The following is a 26,949-nucleotide window of genomic DNA, read 5'->3' as shown; positions in this document are numbered from 1 at the left end:
GAAAAAATATTTTTATCTAGGAATGTTCTATTCTCTTATCTCATTGCTTTTGTAAACAACCTGAATATTTTTCTATTCCTATTTCATTTCAATCATTAATAAAAATTCTTTCATTCCCTTGTACCTTGCCTATCGAATAGCTTTTTACATTTTGTATTTTAATTTTAATATCTTTTATGATAAATAAAATTTCTAACAAAAAAAAAAAAAAAAAAAAAAAATCTATCTCCTTTAATTTCATTATATCTACAAATCCATCAAAAGAACATCGGCATATAAAAATTCGTAACTAGTTTAACACGATTAAACTATACGGATATGATAATGTATCTATAAAAAAAAAAATAACATAATGATAATGTATCTATAAAAAAGATCTATAATGTATCTAACATTATATATTCTTTTCAATTATAGGGATTAACGATTAATTTATAACAGATAAAAAGACGAAAGAAAAAGAAAAATATAAATAGAAATAAGACACTCTCTGTGGTTGTGATTGTAAAAAAGTAAAAAGAGAAAAGGAAAAAAAAAAAAAAAGAAATAGGAGGAAAAGATAGAAAGAAGAGGAAAAAGAGAAAAAAAAGGATACGAATATATTCGTAACTAGGAACGTGCAACGACTCAGCCACGATCTATTCCTCTTCCAAGCGCAACTCGTATATTTTCCTGCACGTATCTCTTTGACCATGACAGTGTATCCTCTCTCTTCTATCTCTACCTTTCTCTCTCTCTCTCTCTCTCTCTCTCTCACTCTTTCTCATACACATACACACATACACACACTATCTTTATCTCTTTTTCTTTTGAGAACGACAGAGAGAGTATGAAACAGTTAGCGACGGCAGTCCCCAGTGCTCGCTCGGCATAATTCTCCGTTTCAAATGGCGTCGGCTTTAATCGAGCGCCGTGTAATTTACGATTTTCTCTGCATATAGTTTCTAGTCACCCCGTATGACTCGTCCTTCATCGGTCACGGGTCGTCGTTGTAAAGTCATATAAATACATACATATGTATGTATACACTCTCGTGAGTATAGCCTAGCCAACCCGATGTCTCATCGAATTCAGTGATAGTCACATAATTAGGATTAGGTGAATGATCTCGACCTTTCCAACATCGATAATTTATATTATTTATACCAATGAATAATATTTCTGATAAATACTTTTTCTATCGCCGATAGAATCATTACATTTACAAATTTCAACCTATAATATATAACAACTTTTTCATCGATAAAGATTCTTTAATTTTATTTTGTTTCTTTTAATCGTTATTCGAATTCCTTTTAATCGTTAATTACGATCAACTACGAGAATTTAAATTTTCGTTTATTAAGATATTAAATATATACAATATATCGGATAAAAAGTTTGAGATTATTTTAATTGAAAATGAATTTAAACCGTTCGTCGAATATTCCCATAAAGATCATCGAATTTTAATTGTATAAATAATTTAACGAAAGTTTTCAAATAGTTTCAAACTTTTGAATAGGATTTTATAAATAACAGAAAGTATATTCGAGGTATATAGTTATCTATCATGAACATTTCCGTTTTTATTATCTCATCATGCCTAATTGTAAATTAATAATATCATAATATGCATAAAGTGTGTATGTTTCTTATGAATCATTTGAACTTAGGAAAGCGAGATATGGGAGCCATACAAAACAAGAGATAATGAAAGGACGAAATCCTCTTTCTATGTGTATGTATGTGCGTGTGCCTTGCAACCAAGTCTAATCAAATTGACCCGTGGCGGTGATTAAACAAATTGAAAGGTCTCGGGAACGTCAGAGCAAGACCTTATACTGTCCATTGAGAATAACGAAGATCTTCGTATTCTTATGAATTAAAATATTTCAAGTGATTGATAACACGACTCGTATGTATCGAAATTTTTAAATATAAAAATTCATCTAATTCCCTATAAGGCTTATGAATAATAACATAAGAGATATTATAAATCAATTATGATAATATTATTGTGAAACATTTACATAATAATTTTTCTAAACGAGATATAAATAATTATTACAAAGAAAAAATTGTTGATAGAAATTAATTCATGAGATTTTTAGAAAATTGCCAAATTATGTTATGTACATTTAAACTATAATAAACAATAATATATATATATATATATATATATATATATATGTATATATATATTAAATTTTATATAGGAGATGATATTTCCTTTATATATGTAGATATTCCTAAATAAAACGATTAGAATTACAAACAACTCAGATGTATTTATATCGCTTCCACTTATTTTGAACAACTTTGCATAATAGTAAGTTGTGACAAGACATCCGAGGCCTTTTCGTGACTTCTGGCAATCTTCTGAGTCTAAGAGAGACCTCGAGAGAATTTTTAGACAAACGCTTTCAAAGGATTATATATCTTCGAATGAAAAATGCCAAACGTTCGTGTCTGATATATGTATTCCTTCATCTCTTGCCCCCCTACTCCCGCCTCCACACTTATAGGATCCATAATATTAACATTTTTCATTGTATAGCTGTTTTTAAATTACGCATGTTTAAGTTAATACTTCTCACTTTAGTCTTTCGACTAAATGTATGTAACGAACATTGGATATGTAAATAACGATGATAACAAGTTCCAACTTTATAACTGTGCAAATCCTGATTTTTTTCAAAGATTACACTACTGGTAATGTTATGCGTTTCATTGGCTAAATATAATTTAGATAACCTCGATACTGAAGTGGCTAAAGAATAACTAATTATTATTTTATTACTATAGTATAATAATTAATAAATAACACTAATTAATAAAAAACAAAGCTAGACCGGCTTCACCAATACTTCCAAAAATTGCGATTAATGACTTTGACGAGCTATAAATTGTACAAGGAAATATAAAAAAAATCTTTCAATATTTGATAATAAAATTCTAATCGACTAATTCAAAGTGGTACAAGTCGTAATTTTTCCATACCAATAAAAATAAAGTTCGACATTTTTATGTCGTACTTCTTTTCTCGCTCTCTCGTTATATGCTAATACAATATATAATATAGCGTCCTATAAATTTAAAACCATAGAATTTATGTCGATCTTCATTGATTCTTTTTTTACGATTTTTATCGAACAAAATAAATTTAATAGAATACCTTGTAGAATTTTTAATCAAAGAATTTCTCTTGATGTTAGTCTTATCTTCATTAACTTTAATTCGTTAATTAAAAAACTCGTTGTCTATTGACGAAAGTAATGGTAAAAATACATATATATATATTTATTATATACATATCTACATGTAATAGTGCAGATAATATAGAATTAAAGTAAAAAGGAGAAAGCTACTACCGTAAAAATAGTAATTATCGAGATGCCTCGTAAAAATACAACGACACATTACTTCCGTTGGTCGATTATCAACATTCTATTAATTGCCATTCGCACAGTGGGATGATAAAGAAAATTACCTGATAATAACGGCAATATATGACCAATAAGTTTATTGTGCGTAATTAATTTATATACATAGAAACATCTTAGGTAATAATGATTATTATATATTATATTAATATAAATTATATTATTCTTGTTCTTTACGCAAATCGTATTTTATGTTCCTTATGTAACAAAATATATTTCTTATATAATTACATATTTATATTATATGTATATATGTATATATATAAAATATACGAACATAGAATTTTGTTTTAGCCCAAGTGTTTTATTTTGACATGTTATTTAGTCTTAATACCTGTGATTTAGTTAAACAGTTTAGTCTTATAATGAGAGAGATAATAATTGTAAGATGGATAATAAATACTCCGACATTTAAAAATTTTTAAATCTGACATCTAGTGTTGTCATACAGTGCGCAGTCATCAAAATTCTGTGCATAGAGATTAACAGCAGGTTCGCGCAAATGGAAAAAGAGAAAGAAAAAAATGATAGGTAACGTTGGTAATAACAACCGAGAAAATCATCGTTTTATGGTGAAAGATTCATCAAGCTGTAAATAAGCTAACTAACGTAGTACAATCGTAGGCTAGTAACGTACAACTCATTACGAAAGAGAATCCTATTTCAGGATAGCTCGATCGATCGTCAGAATCTAAAAAAGGAATTTCACGGACGCATAGAGTAAGTATCTTAGAAAATCTTTCACTCTTCTAATTTCCTAATCCTAATACTATACTACTATTTTTAGTATCTCGAACTATGGTAAAAAGACAACCTAGATTGTCTACGCTAATTAAGGAATACGATGATGTTACGCACAATTAAAGTTTTCGAATAACACAATACTATTATTTTTATACGAATAAATAATATTTATTTATTATATAATAATATTTAGGGTATAATACATAATGTTATGTCTTGAAACGATTCATTACAAATCAAACAATAAAGTGCTTCTATTAATTATTTTTGATCATTTTGTAAATTGCATTTTTCTTTTTTCAATTGTTTACGTTAATTGCATATACTCGAACGTCATTTATCCTATTAATAATTTATTTTCAATCAGTTCAGAAATCTAAAAAAAGAAAAAGAAAAGAAAAAAGAAGAAAAAAATATATACGAAAATAATACACGATAATAAAATATATATTAGTCTACCATTATCGTTATAGATTATATAATTAAAATTAATGAACGAAATTAATTTTGCATTATATCGTACGTATGATGCAAACGTATGACGACATGAATCGATGAGATGAATGTATGATGGAAGGTCAATGGAATGTCGATGCAGCGAAAGGTATTTTTATTTCGAAATTTTGCAGGATTACGTATGCCATAAATATGTACGTAATATATATGTATATGTAGACACGTCTATTTATGTATATATGTATGCATGTATTTACAACATGTAGAAGTGAAAGCAGTGCAGCCAAGTGAAAGTCAAATTTACTACAACATCCTTCGTCTCAGAGATCTTGACGAACGTGGTTAATCAAGAAGAGAAAAAGAGAGACAGAGACAGAGAGAGAGAGAGAGAGAGAGAGAGAAAAAAAAAGATTAATGACAACGATGATTCTCAAGAATCCTCTCATAAGATCATATGACTTCTTTATGCAGTTTATTATAGTCGTTAACTAACAATCATTTCGCTAAGAATATTTTAACTATAAGTAAAGAAATGAAACAAATATTTGTCGGTTATTAATTTTTTTTCCCTGTTTTAATTGTTATTTGATAACGATAATAATAATATGAAGTTTTTATCTGATCTTGAAACTTTGCTGACCTTGCACGATAATTTCCGTATACATAAATTTACATAATGATCATTTCAACTTACATAATATATTGTACGTCATTTTATTCCTTTTTTAATCTAACAATAAGAGCTAGAATTTACATTTCACAGATTTAAATTTAAATTCACAGGTTTAAAGAATTTACGTTTTACAGATTTAAATTGTAATAATTCCTTAATATATTTTAATTATATTTTGTGTATATATTTATTCTTTTCTATTTTAATCTTATAACGTTTATATCTTTTTTTTTCTCTCTTTCTAAAAACGACAACCTTATCCTAATTAATTATACGATTTAATGAATATCGTTTTAAAATTCGAAATGAATTAATTATATTCAGCTGATCTATTTTCAACAAAATATCTTCTTCTTTTCGATCATATAAACAATTAAAATAATTTAGTCAAAAACTGTTCAATTATATGTTAGATGTATTATGTTTTATCGATCTCGAAACAGTCAATTAATCAGATAACTTACACGTTTTCACGTTACGTATATCTAACAATAGTAGTATTCGATCGATTGCCCGACAAATAAATTAATTGTTTTTTATTCCTTCGAGCACGGACGTATTCTCTTTCGTTTCATTTAGAAGAAAAATATCATCTTTGAAACATTCGCACATTGAACTCGAGTGGAAAATCGAATATTCTATGATAATTTCATAGAGGGAAAAAAAAATGAAATGAAATAAAATAAAATAAAATAAAATAAATAAATAGAAACTAAAAAGTATATGGTAATCAACATGATTTCACTTTCATGATCGTATTTGACTCAGTGATTTTAATCGATCGTTGGAAAAGTTTGCGAAAAATTTAAAGGGGACGTTAACTTGAAACGACCAGAAAAGGTCTACAAGGCCTTATCGATAGTCGTAACGAACTGGTTCACAATTTTAATTGAAGCTGGTGAAAGGAAGTCGTGCGACTTAAAAAGAGACAGAAAATTATTTCGAGCGTGAATTTCTTTAAAAGAATTAGAATAAAACCGTGGAATACTAAATAAATTTTAAACGAGTCAATATGAAATTGCTATTGATTCGAAAAAAAAAAAGATAGCTAAATAAATAGATAAAATGAGCATACTTATTTACTATTAAGAGTAGCCTTTTAATGATAACCGGATTTATCAAAGATACCTATATAAAACTGTATTAGGTGTAGGTAATTATATTCTCTACTATGATATTAAAGTTGAAGTGTATATTTTTTTAGTAAGCATAAATTTTTTCAATTCGTTCGATATCAGCGCAATAATGATAATCAATATTTCAAGAAAATTGTAAATATCAAAACAAGTGAATATTATAGATTCTATTCTATATGTAAACATAACGACGAGATATCTAATATGGAAAATATTATATCGTTGTACATATAATATAATTATAATAATGTTGTTATGAGAGAACGTATCATGTTTTCCTGAAAATAATAAAACGGCAAACGAAAATATATCAGTACTCGTTTAATGACTAGTTAAAAAAAAAAAACAAATACTCTAACTCGTTCGACTAGTTAAAAAATTAAATACTCTAATTTCATTTGATAATGCATTCGTATTTATGTATTTAGTTAAAGGATTATCAATGATTCAGTAATTTGATTATTTTCAACTATTGCAGGAATATACTATCATCTTTATATTTAGTGTGTGTTTATATCATCAATCGATTGAAATTTACTACGATAATTCTTTTTTTCTCGGCAAATTAGTACTCAATAATTAATAATAATATTTAACAATAAGTTTGCTCGTAAAAAAAGTTCTATGCTAAAATGTATATATTTTACTGTGAAGATTTATGAATTCATTGATAACGATATTACTCATATAATACTATATGTAAATATAATATATTGTACGCGTAAAATATAAAAATATGTATATACAAATATAAACATACATATATATTTTAATTTATACGTATTGCATAATACATATTAAAAATCTATAAAATTTGTCATTATCAATAATACTTTTAAATCCTACTGTACTTATGTAACTAATGTAACTACTGTAGTAATGTACTTGTTATCAATTGTATGAAACGATATATAATGTATATAGATATGTAAACATAATGTGCCATTCGTCCCGTGCGAATGCAAATAATAATAATAATAATAATAATAATAATATATAAATATTAACTTACATATATATTAAATGTATATATTAAAAATCTGTAAATTTATTACAGAAATTGTTTCGTTATCAATAAACAAAACCTTTCATATATACTAATGTAATTTTAAAAATTTTAATATAATCTTTAAATATAAAATGAAATTGTAAGAGGAGAAAAATTAAAATATTATTTTCGAACGTTTAAACAAATGTTTCTAATGTCTTAGAATATTTCAAAAGTCAATTGTCAGAGAATATGTAATAATTATACAAAAACAATAAGGACAATAACAAGAAAAATAGAAAATCTAATAGTATTTGAAATCATTGCCGATCGGTTAAAAATGTAGAAAAGAAAAATGAATAGAGAAGCGCGGGGTTAAGGCGCATTCCAAAGCGAGTCGCTGACGTCGCTGCGATCGCCAGAGGATCTCAGTGGAGCCCCACGGCTATGCACGGGGTCCGCATTCCACCTGTCAGAAGATGGGTTCCGCGCTCTCTTCTCCAATAATTAAAAAAAAAATTCGTATATAAGGAAACCTTTGAAAATTATTCGTTATTCGTTTTTTAAGATGAAAAAAAAAAACAAAATAAAGGATAATATAAACGAAGTAAATAGATACGCACACGTCATTTCGAACGTAGCCATCCGAAAATCAAGCGTTCCAATATGGCAGGTGCGCCGTTCTCTTGTTTTTTCGATCTAGCGCGCGCATATATATATATATATATATATATACATATACACACACACATATATATATTTATATACACATATAAACATACACACATACACGTACCTGTAAATTCGAGGACCATTTCCTAATGTGACGATCTTCATTAGAATTTATTCACCGCCTGTTGATTCGAAGATTAACTTCGACATGATGCTATTAGATTTAGACAGGACGAAAAATCCTTTTCTTGATTCTCCCTCTTCCTCCCTCCCTCCCTCTCCCTCTCTCACTCTCTCTCTCTCTCTCTCTCTCTCTTTCTCTCTTTTTCGTTATCTGTTTATCTCTTTCGAATTCGACAGCACGCGCGAACTGGACTAATGTAAGATTATTTCGTTGGATCACTCGCGTGGCACGATCATATTTCCATCGTTCTCTTTGACCGTTCGAAAGTTAACGACACAGAACGTAATACCGTAGAAGAACTTAAGAAGTTACGAAGGGTATCGTAACTTAACGCGTCTTGAAAACAAGCGACGAGACGATTCGAACGGCGTTCACCACGGCAACATAACTGGACACCGGTTGGTAGGGGAACTGAACCGAGAAGGAACCAGTGTTAGAAGGGGATGCCGCTAGGAGGGGGTATGAGCGGAAGAACGCGAAAGGTGACGAAGGGGAGGGGGAGGCAAAGAGGGAGAAAGAGCCGACGGACCAGGAAGGAGGATGGCCGATAGGCGTCAACTTCCAGTATATATATATATATATATATATATATATATATATATATATATATATATATATACACATATACAATATATAAATACTTCCAATACCATACATATTGTATATACGGATCTGACTTATATGGACATTCAAGCATAATTGAAATATCCTCATTGCTCCCCTTTAGTGCCATATATATATATATATATACGCATACATAGGCATAGATAAACACACATATATACACAACCATATAAATCCTTTTTCATTTCAAAACATTGTTTTCCCTTGTGAGATCGCATTTCTTATTTACATGTGTATATATATATATATATATGTATGTATGTATGTATGAGTAAAGATGTCCTTGGAAAAAAATATTTGTTTTTAACGAAAGAAATATATTATTTGAAACAAAACGTATTGGCAAATTACAAATTAAAGTTATGATAAATTCCAAATTTGTTATAGATTATAAGTAATATGATAATTTGATGAAATTATCGCGAAAAGAAATATTTTCTCTTTCTATAATAAAAATTTTATATCGATATAGTAATCCATCTGTATTATATATAAGCGACGAATTAAATTTATACAACAAAATTGTAAGGTCAAGTATTATTATCAGACATCGATAATTTCTCGGTAAATTCTTTTTTTGTTTGTTTGTTTGTTTTTTTTTTTCTTCTTTTTTTTTCTTTAAGTGATTAGATTTATCGCATCAACTAAGAAAATTTTTCTAACCTCATATCGATAAAACTATCTCTGTTTCATTGAGGAGATCCCCTGGTATATGTACATACGTATGTACTTGAGAACATTTCGTAATGCTTACGTTCTTTCTAACAAGAAAAATTAATAAACCGACGAAAGATAATTTATCAAAAGTGGATTAGTTAATTAATGGCGAATTATAAAGTCGTCTCTTCAACGAATAAATTCTGTTATCTTCGATGAATCATACAAAAAAAATCTTCGACATATATCTAGATCCTTTTTCAAATGTAATTGTAGTAGATAATTTAAGGTGTATATGCACAGCGAAAACAATAGAGAATGATAAATAATAGAACGGATCGAGTGTAAACAAAGTGAACGTCGAAAAATTACTATTATTTAAGTTGCTTGTATATTCGTCCTTGATAGTCAAAGAAGTGTTTAAATGGTCATCATCGAGTGTACCATAAGATTACATAATTCCTTTCGAGATTGGGGTCAGTCATCATACTAAAGTCGTTGAGCTTATATGTACATTTACGTATTGTGGTGTTGGTGTGTGTGTGTGTGTATGTTCACACCTTTAGTATATCTACTACGTATCAGACAATAACGAATAAAAGGAAAAACATTTCTAATTACGTATTACTTCATTATTTTTCAACTATATTTAGGATATATGTATAATGATATATGTATAATGATTATATTTGATATATATGTGTTAATTGATTATTTTGATATCATAACCTTAAAAAATTGTATAGAAATTCGATGGAAAATCAGATAAACAATTAATCAAATAAAATTCTTTTATACGATGAAAAATTGTAAATACGAATAACGATAAAAGATTGACGAGTTTATTTTTTTATAATAAACTTCAATTGTTGGCATCTTGTATTTTAAGTACTTATTAATATAACACGTACGCCGTAACGTAGTTTGTCTTCGCCCATGTGCTGTTTTCAGTTGTATGTAGTTTATTACGTATATAATTAATTAAACAGATGTTCCGATTGTGGAGATTAATTAATTTATTGTGCTATTAAGTGATCCTTAATGCAGTCTTGTATCCTATCAATATTTCTTTTAATTCGTTTATAAAGAATTGTATTGATAACGTGTAAGTTTGTGCGAAGTAATGCGCGAGTTTCTGTGAAGAAAAAATTTTATATAAAATGGCAAATTTTATAGAGTTATTAAATTTTTTTCAACAAGATGATAAACAATATAATGCATTTTTGAAAAATTTATTAACATTTGACAATGATATACCGTTTAAAACAGAAGAGGTAAAAATTTGTTGACCTAACCTCTTTATTTCATACCTCTTTGGAATTATCGAAGAATAATCTACGCATTATTCTAATAACGTGTTAATGTTTGTATTTTTTTAGATAAATACGATAAATAATGCTATTATATCGACGATTAATATTCAATTAAATCAAACTGATACTCGATATAATGGTTTGTTTCTTTTAAATGCATATTTACCAAAATGTTCAAAAGATACATTGTTAAAGTATGGTATATTGTGGATAGCAAAAGCTACTCAAGTAGTGGAAAATATTTACAGTAATCCTAAACATCTGACAATAGCTTGTAAAGTTATTGGAAATTTAATTACACAATGTAAGACTATTCCAGAATTACAAAAGCAAATATCAATGCAAAATGTTAAACAACTTTTAAATATTTTGGATAATCTGGAAACTATGACAATTTATGGCGCTACGTATTATCTACTTGCTACTTTATTATATCATTATCCTGAAGTTTGTGAACGATTTCAGGTGGGTATTTATTATTTTAAAAAAAATTTTCAAATGTAAAATCTATTTTAATCTTTATTTGTTATCTCAGATATTAATTAGAAAGATGATACTCCTTCAAGTAGATGCTTCTCAAGCTAATTTAGCTGAAGCTGGAGCAAAATGTTTTGCTCTTTTAGTTAGAGCAACAGAGCGTACTTTTAAACCACCTCAGACAAAGCCGTTTTATACATGTTGGACATATAATCAAGCATTAATCTGCAACAGTTTGCATGATATAATGGATAATCTTTTTTCTAATTTATTAGAAATCGAAAGTGTAGATATTTGGGATAAATTGGAATTATCGAGTATATCAGAAGAAAATATAGTAGAGTATTATTCTAAACAAAAACAAAGGTTTACGAACTTATGTATATACTTATCTACTATGTTACGGTAAGAATTTAATAATTAGAAAAAAAGTATTTCTCTTTTTATGTTCTGTTAAAAATATGTTTTTTACAGTGGATGCGAAGAGAAAAATTCTGTATTACCCGATGATATTCTAAGAATATTATGTCGAGGTTTAGCTATTAGACCTATGAACTTGAGAAGACAAAATTCTTTTAAAGAACAGATGTTATATCTTATTCTTCCCAAGTTACATATTAGTTTATTCAATGTTTTAAGTGCTCTTATAGAGGGGTAAGTAAATAATTCATATGACATTATGTTGAACTAAAAAGTAAAGAGCAAAAAAGTAATATTTCTATTTTTAGCTTTAAAAAAGAATTAATACCATTTGGTTCAACGATTTTACAATTATTTCATCAAGCATTAAAATGGTCTGGGAATGTGTTAGAAGATCAAGAAACAATTGCTAGTAATAAACCATATAAACATATAAGATTGTCTGTATACAAATGTCTCTCACTATGGTTAATAACTAACAACTCGTTATCAGGCATTGAAACAATCATAGATGAATCTCTTTCTTCTATACTTAGAGACATAATTCCAGAAAGAGATCGTGTAGTTCTGACTGTAAATTGTTTTCTTTAAATTCATAGAAATCATTTTAAACTATTATGTGTGATAAATATAAATATTTAATACAAATTTGAATATTTCACATAGGTTCAAAATGCAACAAAAAATTTATCGAAGAAAGCCTTGAAACGTTTTAGAGACGGTCAATATGAAAAAAATTCGGCTTTAAATAATACAGTCGCAACTAAGAAAAATCCATATTTAGATGCAGATTTATGTATAGAAGCTCTTATGACTTTACAAAATATTTTATTTAGTACCAGTACTTGCTTGAAAACAACACTTTACACAGTAAGATTAAGTGATAAATATTACTGAATATTATTATTATAAATGTTATAGTTAACTGTTTATAATTATGATATTGATTATGTATAATATTATGATATTATCTTTATTTTAGAACATACAAAGTGTTGTTATTCCACTTTTGTATAAATATTATCTTGGCTCACCTACAGAGACTTTTTATAAGGAAAGAGCAGAATGCCGTTTACAACTGTTAAAAATATTGAAAGATTTGCAATTAAATCCACATGAATCGTCTGCATCTTCAACGCAACATGCTATACAAATTTTCGAAATGGCTCTTAACGATTCTGATTTACATATTGTTCAAGAAGCTCGTTGTGCATTATCAGAATTAGAAAAAATTATACATCCTCTTGCACCAACTTTATCTTTACCTAGAACTGAGTAATTTTAAACAAAAACTTATATTTGTTTACTATATTACAATTACAGAAATTTTTTATAAACAATTTATTCTTTTTTTAGGGAAATATCAAATGAACGTGATGAAATTTGTACTATTGTGTCGAACGAACAAGAAAATATATCAAATGAAGAATTTACACCACCATCGAACAAGCGATCAAAAGTAATAAGTATTGTTACATTAAATTCTGACGAGAGAGTACATTTAGATTCAGGAGATAATGTTACAGCTAAAGTAATAGAAAAATCAACAAGTATAGATTCTTCTAAATTAGAAGATAGCTCTTTACAAAAAAACAAAAATATTGTAAATGAAGTATCATTTATAGAAGAAAGAAATAATGAAAAAGATATTGAAGCTGAATTGCATAATAGTTTACGAATAGATCAAATGCCTGATGATATAGAAAATAAACAATTAGAGAACGTGGAGATAAAATCAACAGAATTGGATGTTGAGGAAATAGATCATCCTACCAATCTTCAACAAAGAGATAACAATTTGGAAACTTTGGAAGAGAAGGAGGATGTATTAATGGATGACGAAAAACAGATGTTACTTACTTTTCATGACCAACTAAAAGATAATTAAATATGATTTTACAGAAGTATTTTTTTATTTCTATAAATAAACATTGTTGTTTATATAATATCAATTTTTTTATTATAACCATGTATCATAATTGTTAGTTTTACCCAAAAGTTGGTTTCATTTTGGGAACAATATTGTTAATATTTTTAATATTTTTAATGGGTTTTTCTATTACATTTTTAGCATCTGTGCCAACATTATTTACTACTTGAGATGTAGATTTCAATAAATTACAAGCTGGTGATTGTAATCGTCCAGAAAGACCAGTCCATAAACCCATTTCACAGTATCTAATAATAATAGAAATAATAATTAATGAATACGATTTTTGTGAATAGTATTGTATTGGTCGAATTTCAATTGAATCATACCTAAAATTTTCCATCATTTTTGGTACAGAATTAATACTAACGAAGGAATTGCTTTCAGAAAAATTTGGCACAATTTTCGGTAACCAAGTATTGTTTTCCGATTTGATTGACATATCTGGTTTACCGGTTCTTGCAAAATTTGAGATCATGCCTGTGAATATTTCTGTTACATGTTCATCTATCTCATTTGTTTTATCTATGGCATTTTTTATTTTTTCACCGACTATATTGTTACGATCAAAAATGTATCCCAAATCATCCCCATGATTTATACCTGTAAAATATATATCCTTTGGTTCATTTAAATTGATTATTTCAATAATGTTTGTTATCATTTTTTTTTTTTTTTTTTTTTTTTTTTTATACCTTTTAAACTTTGTTTTGCGTCGACAATAGGTAATCCTGAGAGAAAATCTTTACCGTAACATCGTTCGCCGTCATAATCAAAACTATACAAAAATGCTTTAGCCTTTTTCGACCAATGTTCTACCGTAAGAAAAATAGGTGCATTGAACAAAGAATCGCCCATAGCTTCTGCAACTTTTTTCATTTTATCAATTTTATTACTTTGAAAAATATTTAAATACTTTTCAAAAACTTCTGGAGCGAATTTCGTCGTATTTCTAATGTTTGGAATGGTTTTCTGTAATGATGGAATTAGATCTTCAGACAAATAATTTGGAATTGTTCGTAATTTTTCTTCCAATTCATTTTTATAATCGCCAAATATTGCACCACCAATTTCATCCTTCACTATCCCTATTAGCAAAGGAATATTCGGAAAATTGCCAAGCTTCAATGATTCTTCTGGTGTTTCGGTAATTAGATTTGGAAGTGATCTTTGCGAAAATATTAAAAATTGTATAGTTGTAATAAAAGTATTTCTTTCTTTTCTTATTTTTGTTGATGGACTTTAAAAAAGTATAGAAAAAAAATTTACCTTTCATCGTCACTGCCTTCGATAACAGGACCAGCAGTTAACAAAGTGGATATACTTGATACGACACCTGAGACAGTTCGAATATATTCCAATCTAGAATCGACTTCTATTAATTTGTCAATCGATAATTCTCGAAGACATTGTACCATTTCTTTTGTATCATTCGTTGGACATCCATTGTTATAACCAATATATTTAGCTGTATTTAATGGATCTTTGTCGATCGCAAAATGCGATAAAATCGTACCGGACATAGCAATTATACCATTAAAAATACCTACGAAACAAATTTTACAAATATTCGATTTTTTATATCAAATAAAAAAATATTCCTGAAATATTTATACCTGATGATAATTTCGAGAGTGTAAGCATAAGAGCCGAAATTGCACCTGTTCCATGACCAAATGCTATAATTTTACGTGGATTTCCACCAAAAAATTCTATATAATCTTTAATCCAATTAACAGCCAATATCATATCAAATAATCCATTATTTCCAGGTAGATCTTTCGTCCCGGTACTTAAAAATCCTGTATCATAAAAATCAACAAATACAATATAATCAAAATATAATTAATTTCGTTTATCATAAATTGATATTTCTATGATATGATTCAATCACCTAAGGAACCTAATCTGTATTGTATAGATACGACGATTATTTTCTTTTTAATAAGATGCTTCATTTCGTATTGACATGCCGATCCTCTTCTAAAACCTCCTCCATGTATCCAAATTAATACTGGATATCCTTCACTGGCATCCGGAAGTACTGGTGTAAAAATATTTAAAAATAAACAATCCTCTGAGCCAATAATTTCTTTTGATTTATGGCCATTTATTTGAGGACAAGGAGCACCCCATGTCGTAGCATTTAAATCGCCCGCCAAATTAGCAGCCTTGGGTCTCTAAAAAAAAAAAAAAAAAAAAAAAGATATTTATATTATTCCTTTTATTTATTTATTTTTTTCTCCTTCATATCGTATATCATTCTTCGTAATTATATATAATTATATATATTATATAAGTTCATTCTTTGAAATGATATGAGAATAATAAATTTTTTCGTATCTTAAATTGATCTATATTTAACGATTTTTATTTTTATAATCGCAATAGTTTTCTTAAATCTTTTTAAAGTTATGTGAAAAAAAAAATTTAACTTATTAGAGAATACTATTTAGAAATATGATAGAGTAGATCAATGGAATTTCATTAACGCGTTAGCAATATGTGAATTTTATTATCATTGATTATATCGATCCATAAAGACAATGACTTTACATACTTGGAAACGATGTAGACCAATTGGCGGTTCAGCATATCTAATACCTCGAAATGAATAATATCCACTATTCTGTTCCCGTATCCCAAGTATACGTGCATCTCGTCCATTTTTATTAACAAATACAACAGGATCGTCTATCGGAGGCTCTGCTGCTGCACTACCACCGATAATCCTTTTTTGCCTTCGCAAAGATTTCGATGATGTTATTAATAAGCTCAAAATTACGAGGAGAATCGAAATACGTCCGTTCATTTTGAATACCTGTTTTTGAATAAATCGAATTCAATTAACTTCCGGTCATAATCACCGCCCATCGTGACGTATAACTTTCGTCATGTTGAATTAATAGATTAAATAAATAATATTTATCATAATATTTGTTAAAAGTAAATATGGTCACAAATTTAATTCTCATTTTTACATTCTATATAACGTTCAATATTCATTATTATATTTTCAAAATATGAAGATTTTCGCGCGCTTTTAAATTAGATCCGAACGCCAGTTGTGATACAGTTCCGTTTATATTTGGCATCTGTCCTTCAGGTACGTAGTTTTTCTCTCTTCGCTTATGAAATCCAATTTGATTAATTAAATTAATATGCATCTGTTTATAAATAAGTTACATTCGATTGTATTTAAGTATTTTGCATGTACTGTGTTAAATATTTTTTTTTTTCCAATTATATCTAAAGAAGGATTTGGTTAAAGAATGTAATGATTTGAGGTTAGGTCGTTTTAATACTTAACGTAACGTGATGTTCGTTGTATACATATGCTTTTATGTAAAATATATTTTTTTTTTTTCTTTAGATTTTGAACCATGGGTCGAGTAATTCGTGCTCAACGTAAGGGAGCTGGATCTGTATTCAGATCCCATACAAAAAGGAGGAAGGGAGCACCGAAACTTCGCTCTTTAGACTTCTCTGAGAGACATGGATACATCAAGGGTGTTGTTAAAGTTAGTATTGTATTTCTTACCAATTTTACTTTTTCATATATTTGATATTATAAGTTTCATCAAACATACGTTTTGTTTGGTTAAATGTATCTAATTTTAAAGTTACTGCAATGATGATTTCTAGTATACCTACTCCTGAATGTGAATGAAGATTTAATACTAGAGGCTCTTTCTGAAGATTTATTTATATAGTTTTAAATTAATCGTATAAAATTGTATCGATGATTTTTAATTATAATTTTTTTTTTTCTGATCTTAGGATATCATTCACGATCCTGGTCGTGGTGCTCCTCTAGCTGTCGTTCACTTCCGTGATCCTTATAAATTCAAGACACGAAAAGAATTATTCATTGCACCAGAAGGAATGTATACAGGACAATTCTTGTATTGTGGAAAGAAAGGTTCAAAATTTTATTTTTTTTTGTCTCGCATTTGCTATCGTATATTATATTTTATTTACATTTTACAGCTACCTTGCAAATAGGTAATGTTATGCCTGTCGGCACAATGCCTGAAGGTACGATCGTTTGTAATTTAGAAGAAAAAACTGGTGATAGAGGTCGTCTGGCTAGAGCTTCTGGTAACTATGCCACTGTGATTGCACATAATCCAGACACCAAGAAAACTAGAGTAAAGCTTCCTTCTGGCGCCAAAAAAGTCATTCCCTCCAATAATAGGGCAATGGTTGGTATTGTTGCCGGTGGTGGCCGTATAGATAAGCCTATTTTAAAAGCAGGTCGTGCTTATCATAAATATAAGGTCAAGAGGAATTGCTGGCCTAAGGTACGATTTTTTGTAATGTTTGTGGAATTTTTTTTTTCTATGCACATATGTATTCCAATGATGCTGTTTAGACATTTGAAACCTGATATAATGAATAATTTGTGGATAAATTTTGACTGATTTCTATCGATTGAAGAAAGAAATTAATTTATATATATTTGAAATATTTTAATCATATACAATAATACCTTTAGGTTCGTGGTGTTGCTATGAATCCTGTTGAGCATCCTCATGGTGGTGGTAACCATCAACACATAGGTAAAGCTTCTACTGTCAAACGTGGAACCAGTGCTGGTCGTAAGATTGGTCTTATTGCTGCTCGTCGTACAGGAAGAATAAGAGGAGGAAAAACAGATACCAAGAAGGATGATTAAATTAAGCATTCTATGCGTCTTGACTTATATATTATACAAAACAAAATAATACATATGTATAATTTTTATTACATATGTAATAAAAAACAAAAAGACAGAAAAGAGATTGTAACTTAATAATTTTTTGTTGATATCAACCTACTGTGCTATATACATGTGCATATACACACATACATACATACATACATATATATATATACATATATATATATATATGAACATACGTATGTACCAAATTTTATCTATATCCTTTAATTTAATATTATTTTTTATCGCCAGTCAAAATGACTTTGTATATTTTTTTAGGGTAAGGTTTAAAGTTCGTTTTCATGAATTGATTGTACTAATGGTTGATAAGAAATATTTAAAATTTAGATTTCTCCGATATTACGAGTATATAGTAATAAAAATATGTTCGTTTCATTAGTATTTCATATAATTATAAAGTTTAATTTAATTTCAATGTAACCGAATGTGAATAAGAATTAATTATAACGATCATAAGAAACGTGTGGAATCGGAATGTTCCTTTTTCAGGAAGTGTAACATCCGGCGGATATAAAGATTACGCCATGTTACTGTCTATATCTCGCGTTTCTCGGCCATTTTTGTTGCGTCGACGTCAAGTGTGGCCAGGGGCCTCTCTCTCTTCGTAGCAGTCAGTCTTCAAGCATCGTTTGTATCAGAGTATAGCGTCAGACGGATACCGGTATTACGACCGTTCGGATCGACGACCGAGTTTCGTTCGCAGATTGGCGTACAATAAGTAAGAAAAAGTAAAATATAAGAAAACGAGAACGTTGAACTTTTTTGGCACGGTGAGAGAGATACGACTAGGGGAGAGTGAGCTACACGAGAATCTACGGCAGAGCTACGAAAACTACGCACCGAGGCGGAGTAATATGAGTAATGCAGCCAACCAGAATGGATCAGGTCTAGAGCAGCAGGTAAAAAGAAATGTTATTACAAGAAGTGTATTTCTAATATCTCATGCTGACAATTTTCTCTCTCTCTCTCTCTCTCTCTCTCTCTCGAGCGAGCGAGTGAGCTTTCTTCTCTTCTCTTCCCCCCTCTTCCCCTTCTCCTTCTCCTTTTACCCTTTCCTCTCTTTTTTGTACTTCCATTTCATACACGTTGCATTTACTCTGTACCATTCTAATCTTTTTTTTTTTCTTTTTCTTTTTTTTTTTTTTTTTTTTTTTTTTTCATCTTCACGATGTTATTATGGACTTAGAATCTAGGCGTTACAGAATATCAAAAGACATGCGCAAAAATCTTAGCTTTGGTATCTCTTTGTTCGGTCGGACACTTAAGAACGCTGATGGCTCGACTCTGAACCAGTTCGTGACGTATGGTTTTATAATGGCGGCAACCAATTCCGGGAACAGCATGCCTCGTGCCATGACGCACGCCATATACCGCTTTTTTTTCGTTTCTTTTCTTCTCTTCTCTTATCCCTTTATAAAATCTTACCTTATGAGAAACTATAAACATCGTGATTTTTTGCATCATCGATGTTTTTTCGTCGTTGTACTACGTTCGAAATATCTATTGCTTCCTGCCTCGATTATCTTTCGAACGAGTGAAGACAATGCGAAATAGCGACTTCACTATTAGATGCTTAATCGTAAAGTCATAAGGCTATGGCGCATATTTCACTAATCGCTCGAATTCACTTGATATCGAATGAAAAATATCGATATTTATACTCTTTTCATTCATTTCAAGTGTTTTTAACATTGATTTGTATTTTTTTTAATTAATATCATGTTAGAAAATATCACTGTAAAGAAATAATGTAGATACTCAATATAGTGAGATACTCAATTTATTGAGAAAATATATATATGTATGTATGTATGTATGTATGTATGTATGTATGTATGTATGTATGTATGTATGTATATATACATGGATCAAAGAAACTGATTATTTTCTTTTTGCAACAGTTAGCTGGTCTGGACTTGCAGGGTTCTCGCCAACCAAGTGGGGGTCGCTACGTTCCACCCCATCTGCGTAATAAATCTGCAAGTAAGCATCGAAAAATTTTATATCATTGATTTAGAGAATGAAATAGTCATAAAATTTTACAGAATTTTATAAGTATTCTATTATAAAATTTAACGTATTATATTATAATATTTTATATTGTAATTTTAGGTAGCGCACCGTCAAGCGGTGATCAACATTCCAGTTCAAACTCTCGGCCACTTTATTCTGATAGAGACAGGGGTGGAGATCGGGATAGAGACCGAGAAAGAGAGAGAGATAGGGATAGGGGCAGAGCAGGGCCAGGGTTTAGAGATTCGCGTAGTGTACGCGACGTCGATTTTGGAAACTTTGGCAACTTTGGTGGACGTAATAGACGTACCCCAAATCAAGAAAATGGAAGAGATTATAGATATTCAAATTCCGACCGTGATCGCCCGATTAGTTCCGGCAATGATCGGTGGCAGGAACAACCTAGAAATGATCGCTGGCAAGAGAGTAGAAACGATCACAGAATGGGAAGCGGTGGTGGTCGATGGAAGGATGACAGAGATGGAGGTAGAGGAGGAGGCAGAAACGAAATCGATTGGACGATTCCCACAACTAGAGATGAGCGATTGGAGGTGGAATTATTTGGTACTGGTAATACTGGTATCAATTTTAGTAAATACGAGGATATACCAGTTGAGGCTACTGGCGATGACATACCACCACACATCACATCGGTTGGTATAATTAAACGAATATTTCAACGTTGATTTTCAATAAAAACATATATTGTTTATATTTCAGTTTATATTTCATAATAACGTATATTGTTTATATTTCAGTTTGATGAGGTTAAGCTGACGGAGATAATAAAAAACAGCATTACCTTGGCAGGTTATGATAAGCCTACACCAGTTCAAAAATACGCTATTCCGATTATAATCGGACGACGCGATGTGATGGCCTGTGCCCAAACAGGGTCTGGTAAAACAGCGGCCTTTTTAGTGCCAATATTAAATCAGATTTATGAGAGCGGACCCCAAGCGATACCACCGCAGGGCAGTTCTGGAAGGCGTAAGCAATATCCATTAGGTCTTGTGTTAGCCCCAACGAGAGAACTCGCTACACAAATCTATGACGAAGCGCGTAAGTTCGCATACAGATCGCGTATGCGACCTGCTGTAGTTTATGGTGGCTCAAATATAGTGGATCAAATGCGAGAATTAGATCGAGGTTGTCATTTACTTGTTGCGACTCCTGGTCGTCTTGCAGACATGCTTGGCCGTGGTAAAATCGGCTTAAATAATTGCAGGTAAATTTTTTTTTTAATCCTTTTTCTTTCTTTGCTATTTCCTATATTAATTTTATCATGAAATCTTACTGTGAGATCTTTACAGCAACGTAAACAAAAACGTCGACATTATTATTTTAGATATTTGGTATTGGACGAAGCTGATCGTATGTTAGACATGGGTTTTGAGCCGCAGATAAGAAGAATCGTTGAAGAGGATACGATGCCACCAACAGGAGAAAGACAAACTCTTATGTTCTCTGCTACGTTTCCAAAGGAGATACAGATATTAGCACGAGACTTTTTAAGCAATTATATATTCTTAGCAGTTGGTCGTGTTGGTTCTACGTCTGAAAATATAACACAAAAGATTGTATGGGTCGAGGAACAAGATAAACGCTCGTATCTTCTCGACCTTTTGCAAGCTAGCAGATTTTCAGATCCTTGTGAGTTTAATAATACATCAATCTTCCTTTTCTTTTTTAATAAATTTTAAAGATAATTTATATATTATGTTTATTCGTTCCTTAATATTTTAGCCGCACTAACATTGGTGTTCGTTGAAACAAAGAAAGGAGCAGACATGCTCGAAGAATATTTACATACGATGGGATATCCAGTAACCAGCATTCATGGCGATAGAACTCAGCGAGAACGTGAAGACGCGTTGCGTCGATTCCGTGCTGGAAAAGCGCCAATACTTGTTGCTACAGCTGTCGCTGCTCGTGGTCTTGATATTCCTCACGTTAAGCACGTTATTAATTTCGATTTACCAGGTGACGTTGAGGAGTATGTTCATCGTATCGGTCGTACAGGACGTATGGGGAACTTAGGTTCGTTTATTATTTCTCATTAATATCTCATTAATATGAATTATTCAATTATTTAAAATCTATAATTTATAAAAATCGATTTTTTTTCATAATACTTATAGGTTTGGCAACATCATTCTTTAATAACAAGAACCATAATCTTGTACGAGAATTGGTATCTCTACTTGTCGAAGCTAATCAAGAGCTCCCACCTTGGCTCGAAGATCTATTTGCGGAAGTACGTTATTCAAGTGGTTGTTCTCGTCGTCCGGGTAGTACCAAAGGACGTTTCAGCGGTGGTTTCGGTGCTCGTGATTATCGCCAGCAACCGAGTGGTGGTTCTACACGCAATAATGGCCCTTCCAGTAGGCCAGGTAGTTATGGAGGTAAGATCAATTTCTTTTCTTTTTTTTTTTTTTACATCCCCCCTTCAAATTTTATTCTCTTCTTTCTACTGCATTTAAAGAACGAGTGTTTGTTTTATTGCACGAGTCTTAACGTACGAATATCAGACTCGTTTGGATCGATCGTATTCATACGAATAATCTATCGATAAAAAATTGATTCGTTCGACTTTTCGAGTCTGTGTATTTTTCCGGATTTTCTAATTTAAATAAAATATTGTTTACGATGCCATTAAATTTTCCAGGCGGTTACGGAGGAGGGTATGGAGGGAATTATAATTCGTCATACAACAATACCGCTAACAGTAGCGGTAATGATCCTGATTGGTGGGGAGGATGGGACAAGTCATAAATCATTATCGCCATCTCTATTTCCACTTCTACCATTATTATTCTACACGCAAATTCAATTATATGTAAGGAAGACACGTACGACATACACATCCAATATAACGAGCACACGTTACTACGACGAACGCGTGCGTATATTCTCGCGTATGTTATATGCATATACACATATATATATATATATATATATATATATATATATATATATGTACATACGTATATATACATATATACATATATCAAAGGACAGACAGTATATCGCGTATAATCCATTCACGTTTGCTGACTGCCTGTGCACTCCAGTTTCCGAAGGAAAAAAAAAAGGAAAAAAAAAAGAACCCCGAGCAAAGTATGTTGATTGAATTCCACAATTACACATTACATGCACACACATACATACATACATACATACATGCACACACAGACATACATTTATTCGTGCGCGTTCTCGTGTCTTAACAAATCCTCGGTAACCGATGTAAGAAGACTATATTTTGTCATCGGATATCAAAGAGATAAATGCCGGTGCACACATAAATAATTTCTAGAAATAATTAGATAAAATTTCTGAATGATCTCGGACGAAGAAATATATAATATCAAGATATCCGCAACAAGTGTGTAGGATTTGTTAAGCGCTAGTTAGAAATCCAGCCAACGTCTCGTTGCTATTGCGCGTCGACGAATACAAGTAGTATCTAATCACTAATAAATCAAATCGATTGGTCGTTAATGCCTGTTCCGAAGGTAACAATGTAATACTACATAGTAGATGAAGAAACTTAGTAAAATTTTTTAGAACTCCTGTCGAGACTACGGGGCTCATTGTAGCTTTATTATTTCAATTCTTTGAGAGAGCGAGAGAGAGAGAGAGAGAGAGAAAGAGAGAGAGAGAGAGAAAGAAAGAGAGAGAGAAAGAGAGAGAGAGAGAGAGAGAAAGAGAGAAAGAGACATGGTGGTGAATGAGGATATTTGTCGATAGACGCATAGAGAATACGAGCACGATTGATCGTTGAGATACGCTCAATATGAATGAAGATGACTTTTCTCAAAGATCAACTGCTCGTATCATTTAGTTTCGGTGTACTGGCATTACTTTTGATTACCAAAATGTTTATCTTTGGCGCCTGTGGTACGTCCAGCCATTATCGCCATATATCTCATGATGATTACTTTATTATTTTCTTTTGATTTCTTTTTTTCTTATATGTATATATATATATATGTATATATATGTTTATGTATATGTATATGTATATGTATATGTATATGTATATTTCTTTTTATTTTTTCCTTTTCGAACATAATATAACTCAGCAACGAATGGTACTTTGTTGTTTTGCCGTCCCCAGAGACAGACTACGTTGTGCCGGCAATATCACGGTTTTAATCGAATAAGCCACGTGAAGTTTTTCTGGGAATCGAGAAACTCGAGTCCGGGAAAGAATAAATAAGTAAATAAATAATAGGGTACGTCTTGAGATACCTTTAGAAATCTCATTTCTATAATATATATGTATGTACATTTTATCAAGTAACTTCTCTCGTTAGTTGTTTCTATACGCGTAGAGGAGAAGTATGGAAGTAATATTTTGTAAAATGATTTTTCGATCTGTAGAATTTTTTCTTCTTTTTTCTTCTTCTTCTTTTTTTTTTTTTTTTTTTCTCTTTTTTTTTTCTTTTTTTTTTTTTCTTTTCTTTTTATTTTTTCCTCTTTCCTCCCTAGTATACCTCTTTTTCATTGTTATTTTAAACGAAAGAATTATTCTTAATGTGTGCTTTGATAAGGGGAAATTAAAAAACCTCCCCGCTCCTCCTCTAACAAACAAACAAACAAAAAAAAAAATAAAAAGAAAAAAAGAAAATATAAAAAAACATGGTATATCCATTGTACCATGTGTACATGAATTTTAACATATTCCTACGAATCATTTCTAAACGTAACGAAGACGTTGCCCCATGAGGAAAAAAACTGGTACGGTGTGTTATACAAAATGTTAAACTATAATATGATACTGGTTGCGAAAGAGAGCGAGCGAGCGAGAGAGAGCGAGAGAGAGAGCGAGAGAGAGAGAGAGAGAGAGAGAGAGAAAGCGCTTTATATGAGAAAAATAAAGAACACTCTAAGGCGGGTAAAATAAAAATACGGTTGCAGTTACAGGGGTGGGGTTTATAGATAGAGATAGAGATAGACATAGAAAGAAAGAAGAAGGAAGCAAAAGAGAGAGGGGGGGAGAGAGAGAGAGAGCATAACAAAAATGAATGCACTGCTGGTTTAGCTGAGCTCGAGAAAAAAAGGAGCAGTAAGCCCCTTAATTTAAAGAGGCACAAGAGACGCACTCATAATACCTATTTTATAACTATATTTATCAGTACGATAACGCGCTATATATTATACATACTAAGTACTATTCGTAAGTACATAACATTATAAAATAATTGAAAAACGACTGTGATATCGAACGATCTTGTGACATTCAATTTCCAAGTGAATTGAAAGAAAAGAAAAAAAAAATAAACGTGAGAAAGAGAGAGAGAGAGAGAGAGAGAGCGAACGAGCGAGAGAGAGAGTGAGAGAGAGAGAGAGAGAGAGAGAGAGAGAAAGAAAGAAAGAATGAGAAAGAGAGAAAGAAAATGAGAAACCATTAATGAAAATACAAATATTAAATGTATTAATTTATCGGTATTGAATGTCGGGAATGTATAGCTCGATGTGTTGTTCGAGCTGTAAAGTTGGAATATTAAGTCGTTACACTAATAACACGAAGAATAACAAATGGCTGTTGTCCGATTGGGGGAGGGCTGAACGCTAGCTCTTGCGGTCCCAAAGAGAGATGTATTTTGGGACATTGTTTCTACTTAAAGTAAATCGCGCATTAATATGATAGATAGTCAATGACACGTGTCGTGTCGTTATTCAGCGTGAATGAAGGCGATTACGACTACGACGACGACGACTACTATGACGATGACGACGACGACGACGATAACAAAGACAACAACGATGACGATGATAACAACAACGATGACGATGACGATGACAACGATGACGGGATATAATATGATCGTTGGTAGGGCTTTATAGATTATCGATATCTTTTGTGCAAACACGTCGGATTCTTACCTAATCCATGTAAGAAAAAGTACAAATTCGATTTGCGTGACAACTGACAGGATTTTTAGACATGTCATACTTATACTTGTTATATTAATAGATTTATATAGTGCAATCGCGTGCGTGAATCGTATGCCGTGTGACCGTGGACCAAGGTGTGAATGCCTCCATGTGCGAGGGAACGATGATTATTTCAAATAGAACTTTTCTCATAGTCTTTACGAATAATTCTTGGCTTCCGACCATATATATATATATATGTATATATATATACATGTATATATATATATGGTACAAGTGATTTCAAATTTCTCTAATAAGATTCGTCTCATTGAGTATAACATATACGTATGTGTGTATGTGTGTATGTATATATATATATACACCCTCACACACACACACACACATCCGTGTATATATATATATATATATATATACATATATTACATTTGTCAGTTCGGATGCCCTGCCAAGAAGTTTTTAAAAGAGGAGAAGAAAATCCTCGCGTTAAAGAAAAAAAAAAAAAAAAAAAAAAAAAAAAAAAAAAAAAAAAAAAAAAGAAGAAAGCGATCTATACGTATATTATATGTCGCTTTAAAATAATTTTTACGACCCAATGGAGTTG

At 30.6% G+C, this 26,949-nt stretch overlaps 5 protein-coding genes across 10 annotated transcripts in view; 3 read left to right on the top strand and 2 right to left on the bottom strand.

The window, feature by feature from the left end:
• LOC124950368 overlaps window positions 1-8,703 on the bottom strand; it is a 57,178-nt gene extending 48,475 nt beyond the window's left edge. The window contains exon 1 of the mRNA XM_047496945.1: window positions 8,219-8,703. The gene's annotated coding sequence lies outside the window, so the exon portion shown is untranslated. The remainder of the gene's footprint in view (window positions 1-8,218) is intronic.
• A 1,595-nt stretch (window positions 8,704-10,298) lies between these two features.
• LOC124950708 (proline-, glutamic acid- and leucine-rich protein 1-like) lies at window positions 10,299-14,347 on the top strand. Its single transcript, XM_047497849.1, has 8 exons — window positions 10,299-10,833; window positions 10,939-11,337; window positions 11,408-11,754; window positions 11,824-12,003; window positions 12,078-12,342; window positions 12,436-12,639; window positions 12,752-13,044; window positions 13,126-14,347. The coding sequence occupies exons 1-8, from the start codon at window positions 10,720-10,722 to the stop codon at window positions 13,655-13,657; spliced, it is 2,334 nt and encodes a 777-aa protein (XP_047353805.1). The 5' UTR covers window positions 10,299-10,719; the 3' UTR covers window positions 13,658-14,347.
• Window positions 13,482-16,614, bottom strand: LOC124950711 (esterase E4-like). The gene is made up of 7 exons (XM_047497857.1): window positions 16,260-16,614; window positions 15,594-15,879; window positions 15,316-15,501; window positions 14,969-15,245; window positions 14,395-14,867; window positions 14,029-14,302; window positions 13,482-13,947 (listed from the first exon to the last, which is right to left on the bottom strand). The coding sequence occupies exons 1-7, from the start codon at window positions 16,509-16,511 to the stop codon at window positions 13,758-13,760; spliced, it is 1,938 nt and encodes a 645-aa protein (XP_047353813.1). The 5' UTR covers window positions 16,512-16,614; the 3' UTR covers window positions 13,482-13,757.
• Window positions 16,615-16,668: 54 nt separating this feature from the next.
• LOC124950715 (60S ribosomal protein L8) lies at window positions 16,669-18,479 on the top strand. 2 transcript variants are annotated; one of them, XM_047497866.1, is made up of 5 exons: window positions 16,669-16,805; window positions 17,073-17,220; window positions 17,480-17,621; window positions 17,690-18,003; window positions 18,198-18,479. In XM_047497866.1, exons 2-5 carry the CDS (start codon window positions 17,083-17,085, stop codon window positions 18,375-18,377), a joined length of 774 nt encoding a protein of 257 aa, XP_047353822.1. In that variant the 5' UTR covers window positions 16,669-16,805; window positions 17,073-17,082; the 3' UTR covers window positions 18,378-18,479. The 2 variants fall into 2 exon arrangements, with proteins under 2 accessions (XP_047353822.1, XP_047353823.1); XM_047497867.1 differs by lacking the exon at window positions 16,669-16,805 and adding an exon at window positions 16,866-16,986.
• Window positions 18,480-18,973: 494 nt separating this feature from the next.
• The window catches only part of LOC124950710 (ATP-dependent RNA helicase bel), a 12,915-nt gene continuing 4,939 nt past the window's right edge, over window positions 18,974-26,949 (top strand). For 2 of the 5 annotated variants that reach the window (XM_047497856.1, XM_047497854.1), the window contains exons 1-7: window positions 18,974-19,324; window positions 20,327-20,408; window positions 20,538-21,091; window positions 21,197-21,666; window positions 21,787-22,091; window positions 22,185-22,478; window positions 22,580-22,843. In XM_047497856.1, coding sequence (XP_047353812.1) covers window positions 19,280-19,324; window positions 20,327-20,408; window positions 20,538-21,091; window positions 21,197-21,666; window positions 21,787-22,091; window positions 22,185-22,478; window positions 22,580-22,843 — 2,014 coding nt within the window. In that variant the 5' untranslated portion in view covers window positions 18,974-19,279. Of the gene's footprint in view, window positions 19,325-20,326; window positions 20,409-20,537; window positions 21,092-21,196; window positions 21,667-21,786; window positions 22,092-22,184; window positions 22,479-22,579; window positions 22,844-23,106 lie in introns of all 5 variants that reach the window. The other 3 variants (XR_007101422.1, XR_007101423.1, XM_047497853.1) reach the window with 3 other exon arrangements.

This window comes from Vespa velutina, chromosome 7, assembly GCF_912470025.1.
Source record: "Vespa velutina chromosome 7, iVesVel2.1, whole genome shotgun sequence".
NCBI lineage: Eukaryota > Metazoa > Arthropoda > Insecta > Hymenoptera > Vespidae > Vespa > Vespa velutina.
The sequence above is the reverse complement of the archived record's forward strand: the minus strand, read 5'-3'. Positions and strand labels throughout refer to the sequence as shown.